Genomic DNA, 9,817 nt, shown 5'->3' with positions numbered 1-9,817 from the left:
GGATCCGCCACTGATAAGAACGCATGTGCGAAAGACTCGGGGCCCAGTCGCCTTCGCCTGCACCCAGACACACGCCCTCCGTCAGTCGGACGCGCACACTTGACACGGGCACCCTCCCTCCGCGGCCGCCCGCTCTCTGCAGGTGCGAGGGCGGGTCCTAGGCGACCGCAGGAGCCGGGCTGGGGGCTCTCAAACCCAGCCTCCTGCCGCGTGCGCTCGGGCCACGCCGGCCTCCTTCCATTCGCTCTCCTCTGAGTCCCGACCCTGCGTGGACGGCTGTCTCGGGCCGGCGCCCTCGCTCATGGGGCTCATGGCTCATGGGGCCGAGACTGGCTGAAGGCGCTGGGCACCGCGCCCTACCCACCAGAAATCCTCGAGGCATGTTCCAGGGCGCGGTTCCAGGAGTCTAGGCAGGCCTGCAAGTTTTGGGGCGTCACCGATCTCCCCTAAACTCAACGGCGTTAGACAGCTGAGGGTGGGGCCTTCAAATTGCTGGGCCTGCCCGAGTCTCTCGGAACAAGACTCAAAGACTCCACTCAGCCTCACCTCGCCCTGTCTCCCTGGCCTGAGGCCTGCGAGCTCGGGTCGCTGCGACCTGGATCCTGCGCCACACTTTCCGGGGTCACAAATCGCCCCTTCCCTCTCAAGAGCAACCCTCTCCTTCTGTAACCCCTCCTGTTTTATTCCTTCTTTGCTCATTAGTGCACTCAGCACATTGTAAGTTCGTGGCCCGCCCATCTTTCAGCCTGGCTAGCTGGGGTCGTCGGGGGATCCCCAGCTGTGACGCAGTGGCAAAGGATGCACTTGGTATTCCAAATAGCCAATAGAATCCCGGGGCCTAGGGCATGAGGTCACCAGCCGTAGTGCCCATTGGTTCAGGCCTAGAAGCGAAGAGGGGGTCCCCATAGCAACCGACGGTGCGTCCGAGCGCATAACCTGGAGAGTGGTGGTTGCCCCAGCTGCTTCCTCAGCTTAGGTGGGTGGTTGGGTTGGGGCCAGGAAGCTGGGGTGGAGCGCAGCTTCCCAGGTCCAGCAGCCCAGCCCAACCAAGCCCTTATCTTTAGAGACCCTTTTTTTAGAAGTAATGGTCAGCGCCACTTAACCCAGAAAGGTTAGGAGAGGGTTTCTGGCGGCAGCGTTGGGGTCCTGGGTGCAGAGCCGCTGCCACCACCGCTGCCACCAGGAATGTCAATTCCGAAATCCTTGTGTTCGTCTGCATATCGTCTGCATCTCATTTGCATTCTCTTCATTTAAGGTCAAATTGGGCAGACATCTCCACATCCCCAGCCCTGTCGGCTTGTCTCTTCCTGGAATCTATCCCTCGGTAGCTCTCTAATCTATTCCTCAGTTGTCTCACGCCATGCCCCACCCCTCCTCCCACTCTCCAATGTCTCCTAGAGGTGGGAGGGGGCAAAGCCTAGCTAAAGGAGAAAGGATAAGGAGCCTGCCTCCCCCTCTGGATGTTGGGTGACAGATGGGGAGTGTTGGTCTGTACTGCCTGGAGAGGAAATTGGCAAAGCAAGTGGTGGGGGGAGGTGCCCCAGCTGGGTTGAGGGTCTCCAGGGCCAAATCACCAACAGGCCTGGTGGGGTGCTGAAGCCAGGGATGCCTGGTTTCAGCAAGGGGCAGGCCTGCCCACCTGTCTGGTGCCAGAGCAGCTTCCTTCCTCCAATTAAACACTAATGAGGTGTTATTAACCCTTACCTTGCCTACCAGCCCTCAAGTGGGACTCCGATTCATAGATTCATAATTTCACACTGAGGGAAGAAGGGGGGGAAAGAGGACCTTTGGAAAAGCTGAGAAACAGTGAGGTCAGGCACCTGGAGACAGGAAGGCAGGGCCAGAGGCATAGATCCCATCCGCTGGTTATCCTCTGGGGGCTTCTGGGGATTCGAGGAATGAGTGTCCGCTCTCCAAATTCATTTATTCTTTTGTTCATTGGCTCACAATTATTTAGTAAACACCTCACCTACTAACTAAATACTAGGTTGCATGTTAGATGTTGGAGATACACACTTGCATGAGACAAGATCCCTTCCCTTAAGTAATCATCAGAGACAAACTGGCCAATGAATACTGATAATGCCAAACACAAGTGCTAATAGAGAGCCACATACTATGAGGACACAGGGGAAATGGGCCATCAGAGAAGGCTTTGATTTTGAAGGATGAAATTATGGCAGGGAGATGTGTACAGCTAATAATATTTGTGAAATTGACACAGCATGGGGCCATGTGGACATGAGTTTTCAGGACTGTGGTGTCTACTTCCGCAGAGCTGTATGCTTGGCATCTGCATGTCTGTTTCTGAGTGGGTATGTACCTTCCCTGCATCTCTCTGTGTCTGGAATCCCTTCTTCTGAACACATATTGTGGTTTTGTTACAGATCAATGTTTGCCGTGAAGCTCTTGTGTAGATTGGCCTGAACCTGCCCAGCCCAGGGGAGGGGAAGTGGAAAACTGATGTTGGCTTCTTGGGAAGGGGTGGGCAGAAATATGTTCACACCTGGGGACCCAGATCCTACCTCCCCAAGTGGCAGCAGGCTGGCCAAGCAAGAGGCAAAACACTGGGCCTCAGGCTGCAGTGTGGTGAGTCTGGGTCACAGACCCCTCTGCCCTTGACTCCCCAGAGGAGAGATGAGGGTTACAGATACCAATCCCCACCAAGATCCCAGGCCCCCTCCCCCACCGGCTCCTGTCTGTGGAGGAGCAGGCCGGCTCAGACCTGTCTGCTGGCTCTCTCCTCCAGGCAGCCGATCCTTTCCAGGGGACACAGAGGGCTGGGGAATGCTAGGCCCTATTGGGAAGATTCCAGATACTCCACCCCAGCCCTCCAAGGCTGTCTCCAGCCTGGATTCTCCCCACCCACTCTGGGATGCCACCTTTGCAGGGGAAGCCCTTGACAGCGGGGAGCAGATGGGGGCCAGAGCTCCGCATTGAAGACCAGCTGGGGTGGGTCTGGTTTGGCTCAAAGACCTCTACTCCATTTCCCTCTTTCTCCTTAATAGCCACTTTCTAGAAAGTGAAATTCCGGATCTAGGGAGAGTTTTAGGGGTAAGGAAGAGGCTCTGGGTTCTGAGAAGGTAAAGGACCCCTTCTTCCACACTGTCAAGGAGAGGTCTTCATTTTTTTTTTTAATAGTAACTTCCTTTTCCCCTCAGTCCATATAATCTTTTTCTACTTCCCAAGCACGAAGTCCCCTCTCCTCCTGTGGTAGCTGTTAAGGAAGCTTGGAAAGGAGGGGGAACAAATGGAAGAGAGAGTCTGTGACAGGTCCAAGTAGGCAGAGCTAGGAGATAACTCTTTTTGGAAGAGGGTGCTGGGGATTGGACCCAGGAGCACTCTACCCCTGAGCCACATCCCCAGCCCTTTTCATTTTTTATTTTGAGACAGGGTCTTGCTAAATTGCTGAGGCTGGCCTTGAACTTGTGATCCTCCTGCTTCAGCCTCCCAATTTCCTGGGATTACAGGCATGCCACTACGCAAGGCAGGAGTTAACTTTGTGTGTGTGGTTTGGGGGATTGAACTCAAGGTCCTGCATGTGCGAGGCAAGTGCTCTACCACTGAGCTACATCCACAGGCTTAGGAGATAACCTTTTTTTTTATTAGTTGTAGATGGACAGAATGCCTTTATTTATTTTATTTATTTTTATTTTTACGTGGTGCTAAGGATCGAACCCAGCGCCTCATGCGTGCTAGGCAAGCGCTCTGCCCCTGAGCTACAGCCCCAGCCCCAGGAAACAATTCTTAATAAGAATGATGATGGTGTAGCTCAGAAGTAGAGCACTTGCCTGACATGCAGGAAGCCCTGGGTTCCGTCACCACATGAGGGAAAGAAAGAAGAAAAGGCTTCCGCTAATCAAGCCCCCTCTGGGCCCTAAACACTGTGCTCAGTGCTTGTCAGATATTGTAGATCTTAACGTAACAACCACTCCTCAAACAGATGAAATGCTGTTATCCCCAGTGAATGGATGAGAAAATAATCCCAGAGAAGTTAGTGATCAGCGGCTGGAGAGGGGTGGAATAGCATTCAAACCCAAGTTTCTGTGAAGCATGCGGCCTCCCACCGAGCTTTTCTCAAAGTGGATGCAGAAGACTCACACACTCCTCTAATGTAGCACCCCAAAAGTGCCACCCCACTCAGGCTCAGGCCTTTTGGCTTGCTGAACTCCTTGGAGGAATCAGGGCATGACTAGAATCCAAGGTCATTGCTCCTTGACCCTACCAGTCAACCTTGCCTCCTAATTTCCTGTGTCTTGGACCATGGTGCACTGTGTCCTCTGTTGTCAGCCATGTGGGTGGTACCATGTCAACTCAAGGAGGGTAGCACACCACAGAGTCATGCTGACACACTCACGTGGAAATCAAGAGACACGTGGATCACCCTCTCTGTTGGCACCCGGGTTAGGATGGCACCAACAGCCTGTGGTGCTGGGGCACACACATGGGCCCTGGGCAAGGTGCAGAACCTGTGAATATTTCATGCCTGGAGCTGGCAGCTGCTTCTGCTCACACGCGTGCCCGATCTTCCATCTCACAGGCTCCTTGTTTATTTGTTTAATGAATTATTTATCCATGCCCCCCCTTCCCTCCGACCTCCCCCTCCCCCAGGCCCTAGCCTCCATGATTTATTGAACACAGCTCAGCTCTGTGGTTGCCACCCGCTGTCCCGGAGCTGCCTTGGGCCACACAGCCTGAGATCTCCCTCTGCCCCAGACCTGCTCAGCTCCCTGCTTCCTTGTGCCCTGGGGATGGGGGAGAGTGAGGCACCCTGTCAGAGGGCTCCCAGGGGGCCTGGGCTCTGTGTTCCTGGAGACCTCATGGCAGCCAGTAGTGTTCTGGCAAGCTCCAGGGATGGAGGGAGATGAAGGCAGAGCCTGTAGGTAAGGAGAAAAGAGGCTAGAGGCCCTAGAGAGAGGACTAGTCCTACAGGGACAACCCCAGCCTTGCAGAGGCCCTCACTGCATAGAGATCAGCTGGATCTTCTGCACCAGGGTTTTATACCATAGGCTGCAACCCACTGGGGGAGGTGCAGTCAAGAAATTAATTTTATGATTCTCTACCAGCTTTTCACTTTATTATTATTTTAATTTTAAGAATACAGCAGAAACCAGATGCAGTAGCACACACCTGTAATCCCAGCAATTCAGGAGGCTGAGGCAGGAGGATCACAAATTCAAAGCCAGCCTCAGCAACTTAGAAAGACTGTGTCTCCAAATAAAAAATAAAAAGGACTGGGGATGTGGGTCAGTGGTTAAGTACCACTGGGTTCAATCCCTGCTACCAAAAAAAAAAAAAAAAGAATAGAGCAGAAGAAAAATATAAAAGAGCATCCTCTATACTAAGGTTAAGTACTATTTCATAAAACTCACTGTGTGTGCACACACAAACAAGGGCACACTGGATTGCAAGTCAAATATGCATCCTACTATGAATCACAGGAGTGATTCAAATCACAGACATAAATCAAGGCCTAGACCCCACTGATAGGGGACTGGATCCTTCCATGATCCAAATGCCAGAGAGAGGCCTGGACCTTCAGATCAGGTCCCAGGCATGGACAGTGGCCAAAATCTTATAATAGGGACCTGTTCCCCAGAAAAGCCCAGTCCCCGTCAGTAGAGGCCTATAGACAGGCCTAGGCATTACAGGTGGAGGTGCACATTCTATAGACAGGACTTCCACACCCACAGTTGTACAGTTTGTAGACAGCACAAAGGAGCCACACAAGGGACAAGAGGAGGCTAACAGCACCCCAGCTCCCTCACTAAGTCAGGGAGACACAGAGGGCCACCTCCCACTGAAGGAAGCAACACCTTTGTTTTTGCACAAAGGGACCACTTGCCAAGAGATGCGCCCTCAGGACTGAGTCTGCATAGAGGGGTGCTTCTTCTAATCCACATAAAAGGCCCCAATCAGTCAGCAGCCCCCAGGAACAGAGACCTAGGTAGACAGAGCGTCAGGTCCCATGGACACAGGCATAGGCCCACAGAGAATACCTCCACTCAAAACCCAGGCTTAAACCCCATAAAGAAAGTTGCTTAAATCCTACGGAGAGGGTTCCAGATTCAAGGGGAAGGGCTCAGTTATTATTGGAGGGAGGATGTGGGTGTGCTAGATTCTAAAGAGGAGTATCTGGGCCTTACAGAAAAGGGCCCAAATCTTTAAGCAGGACCCAAATGCTATAAGCAGGGATTTAAGGTTTCAAAAATGGAATCGAAAGTCCTGGACCAAAGCAGCAAGCTCCCACTCACTGTGAATACGGACAGCCTCTCTGCCAACTGTGGGCCCAACAGAAAGAAGCCTACCTTTGTGGATCAGGGGACAGGGATAGGGACTGGGATTTGTGGCCCCTGGAGTAGGCAGGTTAGCATCATTTGGGTGAAACAAGTCTCCCGGGGAAGAGGAGTCTGGGGGCAGGAGAGCTGTTTGCAGAGTCCCCCACTCCCATCCCAAGGGGCCTAATTTATTTTCTGGCTCATAAAAAGAGAGATCTCCTGGGGGGGGGGGACAAGCCTGGAGAGGATAGAGGCTGTTCTTGCCTGGTAGCCCTCATAGAGCCTCTTCTGGATGGCATTTCCCCTCCCCCAAACCCCGCACCTGAGACTATCTTGTGGTCAGGACCCTGTCCTGTCAAGGATAAGCAGATGGGAGGTGCCCCTGTATCCTCTCTCCTAAAGCACAGTAACAAAATAGCGTCATGCCTGCCTCCCTGGCCACAGGTGGTTGGAGTGGGTCTTGGGAACCCAGTCAAACCTGGTTCTGCCCAGTCACTCTTAGTCTTAGCCTCTCCAAAGAGAAGTGATAAGGGATAGACAATTGAGATCTGTATTCAGGATCCTTCCCCTGAATTCCTACTTCCTGGGTAAAGAAGTATGTCTGTTTCAGAGAGGGCATGTGGGTTTGCGTGGGTGTCCTTTCTGTGCATGTATGAGTTTGGGTGTGTGCTTTTAGTCTCTGTGTCTACAGGCCTGTGTTTCTTCAGAACTCTAGTGGATAGTAACTTTACCTATGTGTGTCTGTGCATCAGGTGACTGTGTTTCTAAGTTCTCTGCCTCTGGGTGTCTGTGACATTTTCCTGAATGTGTGTGTCTATGAGATGTGTGTGCTTGGGTGTCCCTGTGAGGACAATGGCTGAGGTGAGAGCTGAAACAGAAGGTAATCTACTTTCTGCCCTCGGAGCCAGCACCTCTGGGAGTAGGAGTGGGAATGCCTGAGGACACAGATGGCCCACCTGGAAGGAGCCTGCCTGAGAGCAAATGAGGATCTCTTTGTAAACGTCCAGGAAACCCTGCTCAGCTTCAGCTGGGCCTTGCGCCTGGACTGCCAAAGACCCTGCTTATACCCACTACTGACATTCTTGGGGGCTGGGATCCACTCCTCCTCCAATAAAAACAAGCCTCAGGCTCAGCTGGGGGCTCCAGGTCCAGCTGTCAGGTCCTTGGTCCTCACCTGAGGGCTCTACTACTCTTCTGTGTCCACCTGACTCATGCACAAAGGAAAAGTGGCATGGAGGGAGCAAAGGGGCCAATTCTTCAGACAGGAAGGAGGTCTAGTCCTAATTATTCTTCTCAAGACTCCTTCACTCTATCCTAGAAATGAGTGGGCCCACAATCCCAAATCCTTGTCGTGGATTCCAGCCTGGAGGGAGCAAAGCACCCGGGACCAGCCGCAGCACACAACCTAGGTGTGCGCTGGTCTTTTCGAAGGAGCAGCACGCCCCCGCTTCCCACGCGCCGCACGCTCCCGGCTCCAGCGGGGAGGGGCCTGGCGGGAGCGCGCCGGGGGCCGGGCTTCGGGGCGCGCCCAGGAGGGCGGAGGGTAGCGCTGTGGGCGTGGCCTAAAGCTGGGGGCCGGCGGCGGCGGCAGCGGGGAGCTGGGAAGCTGGGAAGCTGAGAAGCCGGGAGCGCGGGGCTCAGTCGGGGGGCGGCGGCGGCGGCGGCTCCGGGGATGGCGGCGGCTCCGCTGCTGCTGCTGCTGCTGCTCGTGCCCGTGCCGCTGCTGCCGCTGCTGGCCCAGGGGCCCGGGGGGCGCTGGGGAACCGGCATGCGGTGTACTGGAACAGCTCCAACCAGCAGTGAGTCGGGGGCCCGGGAAATCCCGCGTCAGCCAGAGGGGAGTTGGGGGGCCCAGGAAGTCCTGGGGGAGCAACGGGTGGGAGTCCTGGGAGAACAGAGCTGGGGGCTGGGAAGCGAGGGAGAGGGGGATGCACTCCGTGGGCGTCTGTGAAACTCGGGGGGCCGTCTGCGAGGCTGCTGGTGTGTAGTAAGGCGCGCTCAGGCCGTGCGGAGGAGTCTGCGGGCCCCCACCCCACACTGGCCTCTCCCCACCCGCCTCGGGAGCAGCGTGCCCCTGTCCCGTACCCCCGCATCTGCACTCTCGTAGGTCGGACTGGCATCTGGGGCGCTGGGGTGCCGGGGATAGGCCGCCGCATTTAGGGGCCCAGGGATGACCTGTTTTCGGCCATGAGGGTTTCAAGGGGTGCTGCCTAGTACTCTAGCTTCTAAAAGTGGGGTACCGAGCCGAGGCGGGGAGTACGACCCAGCGCCTCCCCGAAACCAAGGGGAGTGGGCCGCCCTGCTGGTGCGGATAGACCCGCTAGGGTGTACCGGGGCTGGGTCGCCGAGTTGGAGACTGCTGCTTGGTTAGGACGGTACGTGGGGTACCCGGGAGAGAAGGGAGGAGATGTCGGCGTGTCACACACGCAACACACACTCCCGGGCCGGGATCGGCGTATGGCACCAAGTGTGAGCGGGCGTGCGCGGCTGTCAGTGTGCGTGTGTGTCTGAGTGTGATTTGTGTGTCTGCGTCGGCGATCGTCTGGGGGTGGGAGCGGGCGGCGGATTGGGGAGGGGGCTGCGGTCCGGGTCCGCGTGGCCGGCCGCGTCTGGGTTGGGGTGGCTGTTGGCGCCGCCGCAGTCTGGACGAGTGTCGGGGCCGCCGTGTGGTTTCCCGGGGTGTGTGGCGCGGCGGACGGGGGCCGGCTGCGGGGCCGGGTCCTCGTTCGGCTCAGTCCTTGCTGCCCTTGTCTTCTCCTCCCCGCGGAGCCGCTGTGTGTATCACCCTTGGCCGCCTCCGTGTGTGTCTGTGTGGGTAGGGGGATCCCTGGGGACGTGGGGGGTCACTGTCACACCTGCCCGGGCGGTGGCGGCAGCGCGGTCCCTAGCTCCCCACCCTGGGGGCGACTAGGGAGCAAATGGCGAGATCCCAGGGGAGACGACCGGGAGGGCCTGGCGGCCGCGACCCCCAACCTTCCGCGGGAGGGGCTGTCGCTCGCCGCTCCGCTCTTTGTTGTTTGGGGCTCTGCGCCTCCCCCTCTCTCCCTCCTCGCGCCCAGAGTGTCAGACTGGGGGTGGGGATGAGCCAACGACGCCCCCCTCTCGCTTACCATGGAAACCTCGGGGGTGGGGATGCGCCCCTCCCCCCCGGAGCGGGACTCCAGGATCTCGGGGGGCACCGAGGGCTGACTTCTCGGCTCCATCTAGCTCGCCCCCTCCCCCAGACTCCCACGTCCGACCCCCGCTCGGGCCGAGTCTGGCCGGGAGTGGAGAGCTCGCGGGTGAGGGGCCCGGGTTCCCCGCACCCTTGGGCACCCCACGTTCTTAGGGGAAGCCGGAGGGAGAGGCGCGGGATGGCCTGGGGGTTGAGCCGACTGTCCTCCCCCGCGCACACCTGGGCGCAGGTGAAAGCTCCGAAAGGGGGTGGGGTGCCGGTTCCGAGAGCCTCCTTTCTGCCTGCTCCACTCGCGTGCGGGCCTGGACCGGCCAGGTAGGAGGGGGCACGCACCCGGCCGAGAGGCTGCCGCCGCCCCCACCTC

At 56.8% G+C, this 9,817-nt stretch overlaps 1 protein-coding gene across 1 annotated transcript in view; it reads left to right on the top strand.

The window, feature by feature from the left end:
* The first annotated feature begins 7,860 nt into the window (after positions 1 to 7,860).
* Positions 7,861 to 9,817, top strand: part of Efna3 (ephrin A3) — a 9,036-nt gene continuing 7,079 nt past the window's right edge. Inside the window, 2 exon segments of the mRNA XM_015502794.2 lie at positions 7,861 to 8,029; positions 8,032 to 8,077. Of these exon segments, the coding sequence (XP_015358280.1) occupies positions 7,951 to 8,029; positions 8,032 to 8,077 (125 nt within the window). The 5' untranslated portion in view covers positions 7,861 to 7,950.

This window comes from Marmota marmota, unplaced genomic scaffold (assembly GCF_001458135.2).
Source record: "Marmota marmota marmota unplaced genomic scaffold, marMar, whole genome shotgun sequence".
NCBI lineage: Eukaryota > Metazoa > Chordata > Mammalia > Rodentia > Sciuridae > Marmota > Marmota marmota.
Note: the sequence above shows the minus strand (reverse complement) of the source record. Positions and strands in the feature narration are given on the sequence as shown.